Source organism: Myotis yumanensis, unplaced genomic scaffold, assembly GCF_028538775.1.
Source record: "Myotis yumanensis isolate MYYU_CA2020_CCGP unplaced genomic scaffold, mMyoYum1.0.hap1 SCAF_2, whole genome shotgun sequence".
NCBI classification, from domain to species: domain Eukaryota; kingdom Metazoa; phylum Chordata; class Mammalia; order Chiroptera; family Vespertilionidae; genus Myotis; species Myotis yumanensis.
The window spans coordinates 113,093,013-113,113,605 of record NW_027223753.1 but is presented as its reverse complement, the minus strand read 5'-3'; the positions used below and the strand labels follow the sequence as shown (position 1 = coordinate 113,113,605).

At 38.2% G+C, this 20,593-nt stretch overlaps 1 protein-coding gene across 1 annotated transcript in view; it reads left to right on the top strand.

Moving 5' to 3' along the window:
• Positions 1-885: 885 nt before the first annotated feature.
• ANKUB1 (ankyrin repeat and ubiquitin domain containing 1) overlaps positions 886-20,593 on the top strand; it is an 87,404-nt gene continuing 67,696 nt past the window's right edge. Inside the window, exons 1-2 of the mRNA XM_070403492.1 lie at positions 886-975; positions 4,213-4,356. Coding sequence (XP_070259593.1) covers positions 886-975; positions 4,213-4,356 — 234 coding nt within the window. The remainder of the gene's footprint in view (positions 976-4,212; positions 4,357-20,593) is intronic.

The window sequence follows — 20,593 nt, the reverse complement described above, 5'->3', positions numbered from 1 at the left end:
TTCAGAGAAGAGTCTTAAAATTAAGTTCTAAGTAAAATGTTTATTCTATGAATTTGAGTACTGGTACTGAATATGTTTGCTCATTTATTGAGTGGGGTTTGAAATATTTTCCACCAACAAGTTTCAGGAAGTTGAAGAAGATAATGGCAAATTGTTCTAAATAACATAAAGGCGGGGGCTAAAAGAAATACCAACTGTATTGTGTTGCTGTTGGGCGGAGATGGAAAGGGAAAGCCACAGTCATTTGCCTACACATTCATCTCCCTGGTGCTAGTGGGTATTGTTCTGTCCCCTTGGCAGGATTAGAAATACTTCTGGGGAACAAGTATACAAAGTTGTTATGGAAACCAGAATGCTCCAGCTGAGAGTTATTTACAGAGAACTTTGAGGATTATCACAGTCAATAAAAGCAACTCTGCTTTGCTTTACTCTGTGCCAGTGCATCCCAATTAAATACCTGTTTTGAAAGGTCTTTCAGTAAGCTGTACTGAATGAATATGGATTTAAGAGTCAGTGGGTGGTGGTCACATCACAAAAGAGTGATTTACATGTGGCGTTTTATATTACATGCTGGACTGTTGTTCACATTTGCCTCAACTATTGTCAAGTTTGCCGGTTTCCACAATTTAGGAACAAGGTGGTTATTGGCTGCTGCCATTGGCTGAGAAACGTTTCCCCAAACATAGCTGCTATGTTGTCAATACTGTGATACTGTGGGACTTGTCTCTTCACATTCTTTCAGCTCACCTTTGAGTCTACTGTAATAGTAGCCTCTGCCCACCATTTTTGTCCTTAATTGCAAATTGGAATTTTTCCAGCTATCCAATAGGATATTTTTTTAAAGTTGTGGGGTTTGTTTTATGGGTGTGTTTTGTTTTTGAGAAAATGAGGATTTTCATAGCCTTTGAGGAATCTTTTGAACCATTTGAAGTTTCAGCAGATGAAACCGTGGAAGCTGTCAAGCGGATGATAAAGGTACGTATGTACTTTGTCCCTGAGCCACTAACATGAATATTAATTTTAACTACGCAGTGAAGTTTAAATTGCACACAGAGCAGAGATTTTGCTACTGGATACAATTGCAGCAAACAGGGAACTAAAACTATTTCAAAATATCTTTGTTTGCTTACACAATCTATAATAAAAAAAGGGTAATATACTAATTAGATCGGGCATCCTTCCTGACTAAGCAGGAGCGGGAGGGAAGCCAGCCCAGGTCCTGGGTGACTGCTGGCAGCCAGAAGAGGGAAGCCTGGGTCCCAGGTGCCTGAGGGAAGGAAGGCCTACTCTTGCAGGAATTTTTGTGCATCAGGCCTCTAGTAGTTTGATAAGAAGATGGTAACTATGGAGATGTTAGACGGAAAAGCAAACTGAGTTAGTAAATTCTCAGGAAAAAAAGTTAGTTAGTAAACTTCTCTTTATGAAATCTGTGGGTTGTGCATGGGTCATATATTATTATTGTAATTCCCACAAAAGGACAGAAATAAGACCCTAACTCGAGGCTGTATAAGCTGAGCTTGCCAGGTCTCAGATAGATGGCTTGTTTGGTGAGCAAACAACTATAAAGAACCAACGGATTGTGGAGGTGAATAGGACTTTAGAGAACTGGGCTACAGTCTCATTTTGCATTTAGGGAAACTGAAACTCAGAGAGGTTGCATCTTAGAATAGGAATTAATTTGGGTGCAATATTTTCTTGTAAACTTCTTATATTCACTCTAAAATGGGAAATTAAGACAAATATTTAAGTCTTGACCATCGGCCTTTAACTTGGAGATGATCATTTCCATTTGCTAAGGAGCATATAGTGAATCAAGTTACATAATATTTAGTGGATTACTGTGATCACTGCAAGCTACTAGCAGATCTTCTAACACAGAGGCTCTTAACCTTTATAAGTTGTAGATCCCTTTGGCATCTGGCAAGCCTCTGGACTCCTCAGAATATCTTTAAATGCATATAAAGATTAAAATACGTACAAAGAAAAGGTAACCATTATATTGAAATATAATTTGAAAGCATTAAAAAACAAATTTGTGATATAGTGACATGTGGGCTTCATTATAAACACATTAACAAGTTCTAGCAGTGTGTCTAATAACTATTGTAATTTCAAAGTAGTGATCAGCATATTTTGAGATATCTGCAGCAACTATAAAGTGATATGAAAATATCGGTGATTCCTGTTGGTAACAGTCACATAGTATGTGTCCTACATGCATAATTTTTTAAAATCTCAATTTTATTTAGAATTAATAAAAATAAATTATAGTTTTTCCCATATAAGTTATATTCCTAAATTTTGGGGAGGTCTGTAGACTCCAAGTTAAGAACCCCTGTGTAATACTTCTTCCCTCTGTACTAAACACTTTTATAATGCTCAGTGGAAAATGTAAACAAAAAGAAATTACATTGTTGTCCAGTAACATAAAGGTGTATTGTTTTCATAATATGCTGTTGGGAGGGGCAGGGCATGCTCAGGACAAAGGGAAGTGAGCCAGAAGCTGCAGGCTCTTTTTCTGCCCGCAGTGTCTCAGATTCATTCTTAAGGAACTGAGAACTTAATCTTCCAAAATGTCAAAAAGACCATCTTATGCCCCACCTTTCACCCCAATTCATGCAACACAAATGCCTAGTACACCAGGGTTTGTGGGATACAATCCATACAGTCATCTCGCCTACAACTACATAGTAGGAAGGAACCCGGGCGCCAACAGCCGGGTCACGGTAAGAGAATCAACTATTACAGCATCCAGCAAATAACTGGAATTGACGGGAAATGCTTTCAGAGTTAGGTCCTTGTGAATCACCAGCACAGCCATTAAAAACATTTTTTAACCTGGCTTTTTGACTATTTTAAACATTTGTTGTACATCTCACACTGAAAAAAAAATTATATATGTAAAATTAGTGAGATCTGGATATGTATATAGAAAAAAACTCATTCTTTTTGGTGATTGGTAGAGATAAAACCTTGGGCACTTAATGCTTGTACAATGTGTAGACAAACCTAGAATTTCTTATGGTTAAATACCCTAGTCGAGATGAAGCATTATCTTTTATTTAAGGTAATTGGCATTAGGCTCAAGAACTCAAGTTTCTTAGTAAAAGCTGGCCATACAGACCTGGCTTTTGTTGACTGGCCTACCAGTTTGAATTGCTACACATAATTATTTGTCTTCTGGATTTAATAGTTGACCTCCTAACTGAGATTCATTTGTCTTCAGTTAAAAGGAGAAAAAGACTTTTGTGTCACATCAAAGAATTGCAGAATAAAAGTTGGGTGAAATTAATTTGAAGTACCAGACTAAATATCTAGAGCTAAAAGTGTGCTTATAATCCTTAGGATAAGGGATATGATTTCTGTAACTAAAGATGTTTCATTTAACTGATAAACCTAAGGAAAAATAAATGTAAACGTAAAATAAGTGATAAACCTAAGATAATAAAAATTGGGTGATATACTTTTTATTTCAGAACCATCTTAAACTCCATTCAAGGAAGTTTAGGTACCAAAGAAACAAATAACTGTAAAAATGATTTACCAAAAATAAATAAGTAAAATGAATCCAAAAGCCAAATACCTGCATACGTTGGAATATGATATTGGTGATAACTTATATAACCCAGAATAGCTGTAAACTTCTCAATACCTGGTTTCTGATTGCTGTATTCATAAATAATTCAATTATTGTGACTTCAAAAAGCTCTCTCACTCTGTTGTCAAGCTAGAGCAGAAAGCTTATAACTACCAAACTATCTTGCTTAGCTTGTTAGGTTTTGTCCATCTAAAATTTTCATTTTTTTCTGCATAATTTGTATTTCATAAGCATACAATTTTTATGTGCATTGATACATGTTTTTTCCTGGCCTGTATGTGTTGTTTCATGAGTGTAATAGGTAACAAAGTTATCAAATGGCAAAGAACATTTTAATTTAAACAAAGAACAGAATCAATTTTGGACCATTCATGTTAATGCAGAAAATTACTCATGATCAATAAACTAGAATGATTATATTTTAATTGCTTTATACAAGCTAGCTCTTGATTATCTATGTTAATGGACTAGAAATAGTGGTAACTGTAATATTAGAAGCATTTGTATTTCGGTTTGTGTAAGCATTTTTTTCTTAACTTGGATGTACCTGTGAGAATTCTCTGTTAATAAAGTGAGATCATTTAATGGAGAAAAAAATGCTATTGGTTTTTAAGGATTATTTCTACATTCCTCTCTCTGAAGATGAACAAGGCAGACAGTATCTGGAGCTGATGTATGCTGGAGCAGCCCTGGAGAACAGCTGGAGTCTTGCTGATGTTGGAATATCTTTTTGTTCAATTCTCAAATGCTTTGTTAAGGTATGATGATCAAAATAACATTTGTCCAAGATGTCTATTTCATTTTGAATAACATTGTGGATAATTCGATAAAAGTAATTTCACAGCTTAGGAATAAGTTTTCTTTTCTTGCCTTCTTCCTTCTTCAATTTATGCTGTAAGGAGCGATAGGATATGGAGACTACAGTTCCCCTTGTTTACTCCTTCTCTTCCCTCCCTCCCTTTCTAACTTGTTGCCTGCCCCAAACAGTCACCACAGAGCAACCTACAAATCAACATTGGAACAAGACCAAAGGGAGGATCTGAAACATTGATGCAGGTAGAGCACTTCCATGGGTCCACAATGGATTTGGGGCGCTGTAATGAGGAAAGGGAAGCACTTCTTAGTAACAACAAGCATGAAGGGGCAGGTTCTATAATCAAATCCAGCAGAGCAACCATTCATGAATTAGGTACATATACAATGGAGATAGCCTTTTCCATTTATAGGGCCCTTAATCTGTGGTGCTTAGTTTGGGGTCCCTGGATGGGCTATAAGAACTTTGACAAAACCCTAAAATCGCAATATATGCAAAATTATTTTACGTTTAACTTTTGACAATTTATTAAAGAAACAGGTGGCCTGCAGTGTTTATTTTATTTTATTTTTTAAATATATTTTTATTGATTCCAGAGAGGAAGGGAGAGGGAGAGATAGAAATGATGAGAGAGAATCATTGATTGGTTGACTCCTGCATGCCCCATACTGGGGACTGAGCAAGGAACCCGGGCATGTGCTGAACGGGAATAGAACCATGATCTCCTGGTTCATAGGTGGATGCTCAACCACTGAGCCACACCTGCTGGGCCCTACAGAGTTTAAGAGCTATTCTCTAGGGCAGAAATATTATTCAGTACTAGTTCTTTGCACCATATGAAAACATGAGCCTCAAGGAACTTAGTAAAATGCATATTCTCTGCTACCTGAGACACTAATTTTCTCATATTTAGCATTAAAAAAATTTCATGGTAAACAAAGCTAACTCTTTTTTTAAATTTTAAATTCTTTATTGTTTTAAGTATTACATAAGTCTCCTTTTCCCCCCATTTACCTCTCCCTGGCCGCTCCCACCCCCCAGCACATGCCCCCACCCTCCTACTGTATGTGTCCATTGGTCCACCATTACTTCTTTTTTTTTCTTTTCTTTATTGAATAAGGTATTACATATGTGTCCTTATCTCCCCACTGACCCCCACCCCACCCCTGCTCATGCCCTCACCCCCCTAGTGTCTGTGTCCATTTGTTATGCTTATATGTATGCATACAAGTCCTTTGGTTGATCTCTCTCTCCCTTCCCCCCACCCTCCCCTGCCTTCCCTGTGAGGTTTGATGGTCTGATCGATAAAGCTAACTCATTTTGTTTTAACATTTTTATTGATTGACTAAGTGGGAAGACTATATAAAAGGAATATTCTAAAATATTTTAAGTAATAAGGACAAGTCACAGAAAAATAAGCATTGTATAATCCTGTTTATGTAAACAAAAGACCACAATTGTATGTTTTTAATGTTTTGTGAGGATTTATTCACTTATTATTTTTATATTATTGAAAAATGTTTAATTATCTAAAAGGTAAATGAAAAATCACTGTCTTATTTTCTCTCAGACATTCAAAAAATTGAAATATAATGCTTCTTAATTGTTTTAATTTTTTAATCCTCACCCAAGGATATTTTTTCCATTCCTTTTTTTTTTATTTTTTATTTTTTAAGAGAGTGGAAGGGAGAAAGGGGAGAGAGGGAAAGAGAGAAAAACAGCAATGTAAGAGAGACACATCAATTGGTTTCCACCTGCACTGCCCCAACCAGAGTTGGGATCAAACCTGCAACCCAGGTACCTGCCCTTGATGGGGAATCAATCCAGTTGCTGGGCTGATGCTCTAACAATTGAGCCACTACAGCCAGAACTAGAATACTTCTTATTATAATAATACTTTTTAATACTAAATGTCATATCATTTTTTAAAAATATATTTTTTATTGATTTCAGAGAGAAAGGGAGAGGTAGAGAGAGATAGAAACATCAATGATGAACGATAATCATTGATTGGCTTCCTCTTGTACGCCCCACAATGGGGATTGAGCTGGCAACCTGGGCACATGCCCTGACAGGGAATCAACCTCCTGGTTCATAGGTTGATGCTCAACCACTGAGCCATGCCAGCCAGACTCATTTTTTTTAATTGTTGACAGTATTACAGATGTTCCCCCATTCCTCCTGCCCTTTGTCCCACTCCAGCCAGCCCCCGCCCCACCTCAGGCCTTCATCACAATATTGTCTAGGTCAGTGGTCGTCAAACTGTGGCTCGCGAGCCACATGCGGCTCTTTGGCACCTTGAGTGTGGCCCTTCCACAAAATACCATGTGCGGTCGTGCACGTACAGTGCGATCGAAACTTCGTGGCCCATGCGCAGAAGTCGGTTTTTGGAAGGGAGATAGACGGAACAAGTATACAAGACGAGTGTGGATGGGAGAGTTGGAAGGGGTCAACCTCAGCGAACGTACCTCAATCAGATTGAGGATGTTTTTAGCAAAAACAAGCTTAGGAGTACCCTAATTAAGTTAATAACAATGTACTTACCTATATAGTTTAAGTTTAAAAAATTTGGCTCTGAAAAGAAATTTCAATCGTTGTACTGTTGATATTTGGCTCTGTTGACTAATGAGTTTGCCAACCACTGGTCTAGGTCCATAGGCTCTTCATACATGCATATATGTTCTTCAGTTAATCTCTTCTCATCTCTTCAACCCCATTGTCCATCCTCCTTCTTCTGAGACCTGTCAGTCTGTTCTATGCATCCATGTCTCTGGATCTATTTTGTTCATCAGTTTATTTTGTTCATTGGATCCACATATAAGTGAGATCATATGATATTTGTCTTTCTGTAACTGGCTTATTTTGCTTAGCATAATAATCTCTAGGTCCCTCCATGCTGTAGCAAAGGGTAAGAGTTTCATTTTCATTATAGCTGTGTAATATTCCATTGTGTGAATGTATCAAGCCTTTTTAACCACTTATCTACTCACGGGCACATGGGCTGTTTCCAGATCTTGGCTATTGTAAATTGTGCTACTATGAACATAGGGGTGCATATATTCTTTCTGATTGGTGTTTTTGGATTCTTAGGATATATTCCCAGAAGTGGGATTGCTGGGTCAAATGGCAGTTCCATTTATTTTTTGAGGAAACTCCATACTGTTTTCCAAAGTGGCTGCACCAGTCTGCATTCCCACCAGCAGTGTACTAAGATTCCCTTTTCTCCACATCCTTACCAGAACTTGTTGTTTGTTGATTTATTGAGGGTAGTTATTCTGGCATGTGTGAGTTGATACCATTGTAGTTTTAATTTGCATCTCTCTGACGATTAGTGATGTTGAGCATTTTTTCATATGTCTGTTGGCCATCTGTATGTCTTCTTTGGAGAAGTGTCTATTCAGGTCCTTTGCCCATTTTTTATTTTGATTGTTTGTCTTTCTGTGCTGATGTATAAGTTCTTTGTATATTTTGGAAATTAACCCCTTATCATAGTTATCATTGGTGAATATGTTCTTCCATACAGTGAGTTCCCTTTTCATCTTGAGGATGGTTTCTTTTGCTGTGCAGAGGTTTTTAGTTTGATGTAGTCTCATTTGTTTATTTTTTCCTTTGTTTCTCTTGCCCTAGGAGGTGTATCGGTGAAAATGCTGCTATATTAGATGTCTGAGATTTTGATGCCTATGTTTTCTTCTAGGATTTTTAAGGTTTCATGACTTACAATTAAGTATTTTATCCATTTTGAGTATGGTGCAAATTAGTGGTCTACTTTCATTTTTTTGCATGTACCTGTCCAATTTTCCCAACACCATTTATTGGAGAGAATATCTTTATTCCATTGTATGCTCTTGCCTCCTTTGTCAAATATTAATTGACCATATTGGTGTGGGTTAATTTCTGATGTCTGAGTTCTTTTCCATTGGTCTATATGCCTGTTCTTGTGCCAGTACCAGGAAGTTTTTATTACAGGGGCTTTGCAGTATAATTTGATATCCGGTATTGTGATCCCTCCAACTTTGTTCTTCTTTCTCAAGATTGCTCTGGCTATTTGGTGTTTTGGAGGTTCATCTAAATTTCTGGAATATTTGTTTAGATCTGTGAAATATTCCATTGGTATTTTAATAGGGATTGTGTTGAATCTGTAGTTCCTTTGGGTAATATGGATATTTTAATTATGTTAATTCTTCCAATTCATGAGTACAGTACATGCTTCCATTTGCTTGTATCTTCCTCTATTGCTTCATTCCATGTCCTATAATTTTCTAGTACAGGTCTTTTACCTGCTTGGTTAAGTTTGTTCCCAGGGTCTTTTTTTTTGCGGGGGTGGGGGAGAGAGGGGGTGCAGTGGTAAATAGGATTGTTTTCTTAGTTTCTCTTTTTGAGAGCTCTTTATTGGTGTATAAAAATGTCAATATCTGAATATTAATTTTGTATCTACTACTTTGCCAAATTTAATTATTAAGTCTCACAGTTTTTGGTGAAGTCTTTAGAGTTTTCTGTGCACAGTATCATGTCATCTGTGAATAACAGTTTTATTTCTCCTTTCCAATGTGCATGCCAGTACTAGGTTGAATAAGAGTGGTGACAGTGGACATTCCTGCCTTGTTCATGATTTTAAGGGAAACGCTTCTAGTTTTTGCCCATTGAGTATGATGTTGGCCCTAAGTTTTTCATATATGACCTTCATTATGTTGAGGTATGATCCCTCTATTTCCACTTGCTGAGAGTTTTTATCAAAAATGGGTGTTGGATTTTATTGAATGCTTTTCCTCTATCGATGTGATCAAGTGATTTTTTATTCTTCAGTTTGTTTATATGATCTATCACATTTATTAATTTGCTGATATTGTACCAGCCTGGCATCACAAGAATAAATTTAGCTTGGTCATGGTGTATGATCTTTTTAATATATTGCTGGATCCAGTTTGCTAATTTTTGTTGAGGATTATAAGATTTATGTTTATCAGGGATATTGGCCTGTGATTTTATTTCTTGGTGGGGTCTTTATCTGGTTTTGGAATTAGGATAATGTTGGCCTGGTAAAAAGAACTTGGAAGTCTTTCCTCCTGAATTTTTGGAATAGTTTGAGGAGGATAGGTGTCAGTTATTTGAATGTTTGGTAAAACACACCTGTGAAGCCATCCAGGCCAGGACATTAGTTTGCTGAATGTGTTTGGGGTTTTTTCTTAATTAATGCTTCAATTTCCTTAGTTGTTATTGGAATATTCAGGTTTTCTGATTCTTCTTGATTGAGTTTTGAAAGATTGTATGTTTCTGGGAATTTGTCCATTTCTCCCAGGTTGTCTAGTTTGTTGGTATAAAATTGTTGATAGTATTTTCTCACAAACTTTTGTGTTTCTGTGATGGTAGTTGCTACTTTGCCTCTTTCATTTCTGATTTTATTTATTTGGGTCCTCTATCTTTGTTTCTGGGTGAGTCTGGATAAAGGTTCATCAATCTTTTTTTATCTTTTCAAAGAACCAGCTCTTGGTTTCATTGATCTTTTGTTTTATTTTGTTTTGTTTTAGTCTCTATGTCACTTATTTATGCTGATTTTTATTATTTCCTGCCTTCTACTTACTCTGGGCTTTCCTGTTTTTTCTTTCTAATTCTTTTAGTTGTAGGGTTAAATAGTTTATTAGAGCTTTTTCTTGTTTCTTGAGCTAGGCCTGTAATGCTATGAACTTCCCTCTCAGGACTGCTTTCACCATGTCCCATAGGTTTGGGGTGGTTGTGTGTTCATTTTCATTTGTTTCCAGGAAATTTTTAACTTGTTGCTTGATCTCATTGGTAATTCATCTATTGCTTAATATGCTATTGAGCCTCCATGTGTTTGAATTTTTTCCTCTTTTTTATTGTAGTTGATTTCTAGTTTCATGACATTGTGATAGAAGAAGATGTTTGATATGATTTCAACCTTCTTGAACTTGTAGAGTCTTATTCTCTGTCCTAACCTGTGGTCTATCTTTTGTGCTGTTCCATGTGCACTTGAGAAGAATGTATATTCTGCTGCTGTGGGATGAAATGTTCTATAAATGTCAATTAAAGTCATCTGATTCAGTGTGTAGTTTAAGGTCACTATTTCCTACGTGATGTTTTGTCTGGAAGACCTATCCAATGATGTGAAAGAGGTGTTAAAGTGCCCTACTATGACTGTATTGCTGCCAATATCTCCCTTAGAGTGCATCAAGAGTATTTTTATATATTTAGATGCTTCTATATTGGGTACATATATGTTTACAAGGGTTAATTTTCTTATTGGATCAATCCTTTTAGTACTATGTAGTGATCCTCTTTGTCTCTCTTATGGCCTTTGTTTTGAAGTCTATTTTGTTAGATATGAGTATTGCTACCCTAGCATATTTTTTTTATTTGCATGGAATATTTTTTTTCCATCCTTTTACTTTCAGTCTGTGTGAGTCTTTTGTTCTGAGGTGGGTCTCTTGTAGACAGCATATATATGGGTCATGTCTTCTTATCCATTCAGCTACCCCAAGCATGTCAAACTCAAAGGCTAACACGGGCTAAATAAACAAAGTTTAAGTTTATGTGGGCCACAAAAAACAAAAGCTTCAATTTTCATAGAAACATAGGTTCATTTCGATAGAGACAAGCTGAATACAAAGGGCTGAAATAAATGAGTAATCATTAACATAAAATAATAGAACATTTTAATAAAAATTAATATTTTTCTTGAACATTAACTTACCAGACACTGAATAATTACACAAATTAAAAAGCATAATGTAAATAAAACTATTTTTCTTGTTCTCTGAAAGCGAAATATTTCCTGTTATGCACACCAAACAAGTCAATACAAGACTAATGACGTGGTGAGTGGCTGCTAAAATATTCTCTGCTAGTATTAGTGGAGAGAAATGTTGCAACTGAGCATAAGGTACATAAAGGAAATGAATGCAACGTGATTATAGTAGTCAGTCATTAGCAAAGATTGTAGTTCATTGTTAATAATTATGTATAACAGGATATTGTAAAAATTAAGTTACAAAATTTTTATTAAAATGTTTCTCACATACTGTTATATTGGCTGGGCTGCAAAAATATTCATTGTGGGCTGCATGTGGCCCATGGGCCATGAGTTTGACATGCTTGAGCTATCCTATGTCTTTTGATTGGAGCATTTAATCCATTTGCATTTAAGGTTATTATTGATAGGTACTTATTTATTGCCAATGTTTTCTTTATACCTATGTTTCTCCTTGTCTCTTGATTTCTTCTTAAAGCAATCCCTTTAGCATTTCTTGCAATGCTGGTTTTGTCTGGGAAGCTCTTTATTTTGCCTTCAATTTTAAAGATAGCCTTGCTGGATAGAGAAGTTTGTGATTCATATCCTTTCTTGTTATTACTCTGTATACTTCATGCCCATCTCTTCTGGCCTGTAGTATTTCTGTTGAGAAATCAGCTGACAGTCTAATGAGAATTCTCTTATAGGTGACCTTCTCTCTCTCTCTCTCTCTTTCTCTCTCTCTCTCTTTCTGTTTCTCTGCCTTTAAGATTCTTACTTTGTTTTTAATGTTTGTCAATTTAATTATGATGTGTCTTGGTGTGGATCTCTTTAGGTTCATCTTGATTGGGACTCTGTACTTCCTGAAGTTGTGTGACTTTTTCCTTCACCAGGTTAGATAAGTTTTCTGTCATTATTTCTTCAAACATGTTCTCTATTCCTTGCTCACTTTTTTCTCCTCTGGTCCCCATATGATGCTGAAGTTGTTACATTTCATGTTGTTTCAAAGTTCCTTTAAATTACCCTTCTGCTTTTTGAGAGAACCTATGCTGATCAACTGAACGCTGACCCCATGCCATTCCTTCTTCGCCGACTCCGTCCACACCTTTGAGGACCCCTGGACCCGCTGGGGTTGGACCCCAGCAACCAGCTTATGGCGCATCAGAACCTCATCAGTTCCTAACCAGAGCTCCGACCAGAACTTTGGCTGGAAATCCTGGCTATAGGTCCTGACTAGGCTGCTGATCAACTGAAGGCTGTCTCCATGTCATTCCTTCTTCGCCGACTCCGTCCTCACCTTTGGGAACCCCTGGAACAGGATTCCCCTAGATGCTCCTAGACTTATAATGGGGTTCCATCCTGATAAACCCATCCTAAGTTGAAAATATAGAAATTGGAGGAATCGAAGATGGCGACATAGGTAAACACCGGAGACTGCCGCCGTGGACAACCACTTCAAAAATACAACTAAAAGTCGGAGCGGACATCAACCAGAACCACGGGAAGGCTGGCTGAGGAGAGTCTCTTCAACTAGAAGCAAAAACAACAGCATTCCGACGCTCAGCGGAGGCGCAGTGTGGAAAATTTAAAGGTACGGCGGTGCGGTGGTGAGGGTGCGCGCGCAAAGCGGGCTGGCGGCTGAGGGCGCGATTGTCGTTTTCAATCAGGAGCGAGTCTCAGACTCTGGGCTACAGATCCGGGCGAGTCTCTAGGGACCCAGACTCAAACGGGAGAAGCGGGACTGTCTGGCTACGGCCCCTCCGAGGTTTGCAGCGGTTGCTGGGACAGAGAGGCAGAGCCCCTGGGGACGGACTGAGAGCGGCCATAGCTGCTCCCTCCCCCCGCCCTGTTGAGCCCGCCCCGCCCAAACCCTGCGCACAGCCATTTGCCGATCGCCTCAGGCAAGGGCTGGACTAGCGCCTCCCCTGAGGACTGAAGTTTTCCCACAGCTGATTTCCACAGCCAGTCGGCCTGGTGGTCAAATCCCTCTAGTGTTAACTACAACAATTAAGGCTTAACTAGAACAAGACTGCGCACAGAGACCACAAGGGGGTGCACCAAGAAAGCATAAAAGACGCGGAGACAAAAAAACATGACAGAAATGGAGGATATGGAGCTAAGAATCGCAATTTTGAGGGCTTGCCATAAATTTGTGCAGAGCCTCACGAAAACTAATGAGACCCTCGATGCTACGATAAAGAAATTAGAAAGTAAGCATACACGGACTGAAATAAAGAATATTATACCCAATAGCAGACCAGAGGAGCACAAGAATCAAAACAAAGATTCGACAAAAAACACCCAACTGGAAAAGCAAAATGAAAAAAGAATCCGAAAGTGTGAAGATAGTGTAAGGAGCCTCTGGGACAGCTTTAAGCGGACTAATATCAGAGTCATTGGAGTGCCAGAAGATGAGAGACAGCAAGATATTGAAAACCTATTTCAAGAAATAATGGCAGAAAACTTCCCCCACCTGGAGAAAGAAATGGACTTACAGGTCCAAGAAGCGCAGAGAACCCCAAACAAAAGGAATCCAAAGAGGACCACACCAAGACACATCATCATTAAAATGCCAAGAGCAAAAGACAAAGAGAAAATCTTAAAAGCAGCAAGAGAAAGAGGCTCAATTACTTACAAGGGAATACCCATACGACTGTCAGCTGATTTCTCAACAGAAACTTTGCAGGCCAGAAGGGAATGGCAAGAAATATTCAAAGTGCTGAATACCAAGAACCTACAACCAAGATTACTTTATCCAGCAAAGCTATCATTCAGAATTGAAGGTCAGATAAAGAGCTTCACAGATAAGGAAAAACTAAAGGAGTTCATCACCGCCAAACCAGTATTATATGAAATGCTGAAAGGTATCCTTTAAGAAGAGGAAGAAGAAGAAAAAGGTAAAGATACAAATTATGAACAACAAATATGCATCTATCAACAAATGAATCTAAGAATCAAGTGAATAAATAACCTGATGTACAGAATGAACTGGTGACTATAATGAATCAGGGACATAGAAAGGGAATGGACTGACTATTCTTGGGGGAAAAGGGGTGTGGGAGATGCGGGAAGTGACTGGACAAAAATCATGCACCTATGGATGAACTCAGTGGGTGGGGAGTGAGGGTGGAGGGTGGGGTGGGAGCTGGAAGGAGGGGAGTTACGGGGGGAAAAAAGAGGAACAAATGTAATAATCTGAACAATAAAGATTTAAAAAATAAAAATAAAAAAAAATAAATTACCCTTCTGCTTTTTAATTCTTTATTCTTTTTGCAGCTCTAATTGGTTTTTTTCTATCTTATCTTCCAACTCAGTGATCCGATCTTCTGCTTAAGTCAGTCTACTTTTCCTTCCAGTGTATTATTGATGTCAGATATGTTTTTCTTCATTTCTGACTGGTTCTTGTTCATGGTTTCCAATTCCTTTTTCATGTTGTTGTAGTTCCTACTATATTCTTTGTAATTCTAACTAAGTTCCTTAAGCATTATTATAACCTTTTTTTTTGAAATCTATATCTGATTCATTTCTTGCCTCTATTTCATTTAGCTCCTTTTCTGGATATTCCTCATTTTTTTTTTTTCGCTAAAAGTATTACAAAGGGTATTACATAAGTGTCCTCCCCCCCCCCCCCCCCCCCCCGCCCTTGACAAGCCCCTGCCCTCCCTTACCCCCCAGTGTCTTATGTCCATTAGTTATGGTTATATGGATGCATACAAGTCCTTCGGTTGATCTCTTACACCCCTCCCTCCTGTCCCCCAACCCTCCCTGGCCTTCCCACTGCAGTCCGACAATCAGTTTGAGGCAGCTCTGCCTCTGTATCTATTATTGTTCAAAAGTTTGTAATGGTCTTAATTACCCATGAAAGAGTGAGATCATGTGGTATTTTTCTTCATTGACTGGCTTGTTTCACTTAGCATAATGCTCTCCAGTTCCATCCATGCTGTTGCAAATGGTAAGAGTTCCTTCTTTTTAACAGCAGCATAGTATTCCATTGTGTAGATGTACCACAGTTTTCTAATCCATTCATCTACTGATGGGCACTTAGGCTGTTTCCAGATCTTAGCTATGGTGAATTGTGCTGCTATGAACATCGGGGTGCATATATCCTTTCTGATTGGTGTTTCTGGTTTCTTGGGATATATTCCTAGAAGTGGGATCACAGGGTCAAATGGGAGTTCCATTTCCAATTTTTTGAGGAACCTCCATACTGCCTTCCATAGTGGCTGGACCAGTCTGCATTCCCACCAGCAGTGCACAAGTGTTCCTTTTTCTCCACATCCTCTCCAGCACTTGTCGTTTGTTGATTTGTTGATGATGGCCATTCTGACAGGTGTGAGATGGTACCTCATTGTTGTTTTGATTTGCATCTCTCGGATGATTAGTGACTTTGAGCATGTTTTCATATGTCTTTTGGCTTTCTGAATGTCCTCTTTTGAAAGGTGTCTATTTAGATCCTTTGCCCATTTTTTGATTGGATTGTTTATCTTCTTTTTGTTAAGTTGTGTGAGTTCCCTATAAATTTTGGAGATTAAGCCCTTATCAGATATGACGTTGGCAAATATGTTTTCCCACGAGGTGGATTTTCTTGTTGTTTTGTTGATGGTTTCTTTTGCTGTGCAGAAGCTTTTTATTTTGATGTAGTCCCATTTGTTCAGTTTCTCTTTAGTTTCAACTGCCCTAGGAGCTGTATCAGTGAAGAAATTGTTTTGGCATATGTCTGAGATTTTCTTGCCTTTGTATTCTTTTAGAATTTTTATGGTTTCCTGTCATACATTTAAGTCCTTTATCCATTTTGAGTTTATTCTTGTGTATGGTGTAAGTTGGTGGTCTAGTTTCATTTTCTTGCATATGTCTGTCCAATTTTCCCAACACCATTTATTGAAGAGACTATCTTGGCTCCATTGTATGTTCTTGCCTCCTTTGTCAAAAATTAATTGAGCATATTGGTTCAGGCTAATTTCTGGACTCTCTATTCTATTCCACTGATCTATATGTCTGTTCTTGTGCCAGTACCAGGCAGTTTTGAGAACAGTGGCTTTGTAATACAGCTTAATATCTGGCATTGAGATCCCACCTACTTTGCTCTTTCTCAGGATCGCTGCAGCTATTCGGGGTCTTTTTTTATTCCAGATGAATTTTTGGAGAGTTCGTTCTAGATCTTTGAAGAAGGCCATTGGTATTTTAATGGGAAGTGCGTTGAATGTATAGATTGCTTTGGGTAGTATGGACATTTTAATGATGTTGATTCTACCAATCCAAGAACATGGTATGTTCTTCCATCTGTTTATGTCTTCCTCTATCTCTTTTTTCAACGTCCTATAGTTTTCTGAGTAGAGGTCTTTAACCTCTTTAGTTAAGTTTATTCCTAGGTATCTTAATTTTTTTGGTGCGATGGTAAATGGGATTGTTTTTCTAATCTCTCTTTCTGAAAGTTCACTATTGGTGTATAGAAATGCCTCAGATTTCTTGGGGTTAATTTTGTATCCTGCTACATTGCCAAATTCATGTATTAAGTCCAGTAGCTTTTTGATGGAGTCTCTAGGGTTTTGTATGTATAATATCATGTCATCTGCAAATAAGGACAGTTTTACTTCCTCTTTTCCAATTTGGATGCCTTTTATTTCTTCTTCTTGCCTAATTGCAATGGCTAATACTTCCAGTACTATGTTGAACAGGAGTGGTGAGAGTGGGCATCCCTGTCTTGTTCCTGTTCCTTAGGGGAAATGGTGTTAGTTTTTGTCCATTGAGTATGATGTTGGCTGTGGGCCTGTCATATATGGCTTTTATTATGTTGAGGTATGATCCTTCTATTCCCACCTTTCTGAGAGTTTTTATCAAAAATGGGTGTTGGATTTTGTCGAATACTTTTTCTGCATCAATTGATATGACTATGTGGTTTTTTCTCTCAATTTGTTTATGTGATGTATCACGTTTATTGATTTACAGATGTTGTACCATCCTTGCATCACTGGGATAAATCCTACTTGGTCATGGTGTATGATCCTTCTGATGTACTGCTGGATCCGATTTGCTAAGATTTTGTTGAGGATTTTGGCATCTATGTTCATGAGGGATATTGGCCTCTAATTCTCTTTCATTGTGTTGTCTTTACCTGGTTTTGGAATTAGGGTGATGCTAGCTTCATAGAATGTGTTTGGAAGTGTTCCTTCCTCTTGAACTTTTTGTAGTAATCTGAGGAGGATAGGTTTTAGTTCTTCCTTGAAAGTTTGGTAAATCTCCCCTGAGAAGCCGTCTGGTCCTGGGATTTTGTTTGCTGGAAGCTTTCTGATAACTGCTTCAATTTCTTCCATAGTTATTGGCCTATTGAAATTTTTAGATTCTTCCTGATTGAGTTTTGGAATGTTGTATTTTTCTAGGAATTTGTCCATTTCCTCCAGGTTGTCTAGTTTGTTGGAGTAGAGTTGCCCGTAGTATTGTTTAACAATCATTTGTATTTCTGTGGGGTCTGTTGTTATTTCGCCTCTATCATTTCTGATTTGGTTTATTTGGGACCTCTCTCTTTGCTTCTTGGTGACCCTGGCTAGAGGTTTGTCAATCTTGTTTATCCTTTCTAAGAACCAGCTTTTGGTTTCATTGATTTTCTGTATTGTTTTTTTGGTCTCTATTTCATTGATTTCTGCTCTAATCTTTATTATCTCCTTCCTTCTGCTCACTCTGGGGTTTTCTTGTTGCTCTCTTTCTAATTCTTTGAATTGTAGAGTTAGATGATTAACTACCATTTTTTCTTGTTTTTTGAGATAGGCCTGTAGAGCTATAAACTTCCCTCTCAGGACTGCTTTCATTGTGTCCCAGAGGTTTTGGATTGTTGTGTTTTCATTGTCATTAGTGTCCAGGATGTTTTTAATTTCTTCTTTGATGTCATTGGTAACCCAATCAATATTTAATAACATGCTATTCAGCTTCCAAGTGTTTGAGTATTTTGGGTTGTTTTTATTATAGTTTATTTCTAACATTATGCCATCGTGGTCTGAGAAGATGCTTTTTATGATTTCAATCTTCTTGAATTTGGGGAGACTTTGCTTGTGACCCAATATGTGGTCTATTTTTGAATATGTCCCATGAGCACCTGAGAGGAATGTATATTCCGCAGCTTTGGGGTGAAATGTTCTGAAGATGTCAATTAAGTCCATCTGATCTAGTGAGTCATTTAGGATTGCTGTTTCTTTGCTGAGTTTTTGTCTAGCGGATTTATCCAGTGATGTCAGTGGTGTATTAAAGTCCCCTACTATGATTGTATTGTTGTTGATCTCTCCCCTGATATCTTCCAGAAGTTTTCTTATGTATGTGGTTGCTCCTGCATTGGGTACATATATGTTTACCAGGGTTATATCTTCTTGTTGTATTGATCCCTTTAGTATTATGAAGTGGCCTTCCTTATCTCTGGTTATGGCCTTCACTTTGAGATGTATTTTGTCCGATATAAGTATTGCTACCCCAGCTTTCTTTTCCTTTCCATTTGCGTGAAAGATATTTTTCCATCCCTTCACTTTCAGTCTGTGTGAGTCCCTTCTAATGAGGTGGGTCTCTTGTAGACAGCAGATGTATGGGTCATGTTTTTTTATCCATTCAGCCACTCGATGTCTTTTGGTTGGAGCATTTAGTCCATTTACATTTAAAGTTATTATTGAAAGGTACTTGTTTGTAGCCATTTCTTATTTGTGTGTGTGGCTGTTTTCTTTCTGAGCTTGATATTTCTTCTTTTTACACCAGTCCCTTTAGCATTTCTTGCATGGCTGGCTTGGTGGTGATAAACTCCCTTAGCCCTTTTTTGTCTGTGAAGCTTCTTATTTCCCCTTCAATTTTGAATGATAGCCTTGCTGGATAGAGTATTCTTGAATTCAGTCCTTTGCTTTGCATCACTTTGTAGATTTCCGTCCATTCTTTTCTGGCCTGATGTGTTTCTGTTGAGAAATCATTTGATAATCTAATGGGAGATCCCTTGTATGTTACTTTCTGTCTCTCTCTTGCAGCCTGTAAGATTCTCTCTTTATCCTGAACATTTGCCATGGTAATTATGATGTGTCTTGGTGTGGGTCTTTTCGGGTTCACCTTGTTTGGGACTCTCTGGGCTTGTGTGACTTTTTTCTTCCCCACCTCAGGGAAGTTTTCTGATATTATTTCTTCGAATAGGTTTTCTAATCCATGTTCATCTTTCTGTTGTTCTGGCACCCCTATTATTCGTATGTTGTTTCATTTCATATTGTCCCAAAGCTCCCTTAGGCTCTCCTCCTGTCTTTTAATTTTTTTCTCCATTTGCAGTACAGTTTGAGTGTGTTTTGCTTCCTTGTCTTCTAATTCACTAATTCGGTCCTCCGCTTCTCCCAGTCTACTGTTGATACTTTCAATGGTGTTTTTTATTGCAGCTATGTCGCTCTTCATTTCTTCTTGGGACTTACTTAAGTTGTTGATTTTTTCATCTGTTTCTTCTAGCTTTTTGCATAAGTAGTTGAGTTTTTCATCTGTTTCTTCTTGCTTCTTGAACATCTGGTGCATGTACTCTAGGAACCTTATTCTGAATTCTTTTTCCGTCATGTTGCATATATCTGTCTCATTTAGCTGCTTTTCTGGCGAGTCCTCCTTTTCTTTCCTTTGGGGGTTTCTTTGTCTACCCATGTTTGATCTCACTGACATGACTAGTTGTTGAGTCTTTCAGTGGCTGGACCTTGGGTGGCAGTGGCTGCTCCCTGGGTGGCAGTGGCTCCTCGGGCTGTGGTTGCTCCTTGGACGGTTGTGGTAGCAGCGGCTCCTCTGTTGATAACAGGGCCTCTGGTGGGTGCTGTTCACAGCTGTGGTGGCTCTTCTGGCTGGTGGAGGGAGGCTTCACACACAGCAACTGTTCCCCAGGCAGAGCGTGTGGTGATCAGGAGGCCGCTGTTGCTTGAATCTGCTGCGTTGATTTAAAGGCACAAAATACAACACAACAAGGCACAACGTACCAGGCACTGAACACTATTGTATTTACGATATTACTAACCCCAAATAAAGGTGGCCACCCGAGCTAAGAGAGTTAGGAGATAAGGGGGAAAGAAGAGAAAAAGGTAGAAGAGAAAAAAGAAAGAAAGAAAAAAAGGAGTGCAAAAATGAAATTGGAAAAAGGGAGGGGAAAAAAGAGGAGGAAAAAAAAAAGAAAAAAGAAAGAAAAAAAAAAGTAAGAGAGAAAAGAGAATGAAGTATAAAAGGGGAAGAGACTATTTATATGAGGAGAAAACTCCTATACATCCGCCACTAATACCAACAAATTACAGCAACAGATTCCTGGAGATGAATACAAACTACAAACAACCAATAATATCAAGCGATGCAAGGGAAAACAGAAGCACAGAAATAACCGAGGGGGGGGGGGGGGTTGTGGGGGGGGGAGAGGGAGGGGCAGGAAAATAAAAAGAATAAGCAGTCTAACCTCACAAACAATCCTAAA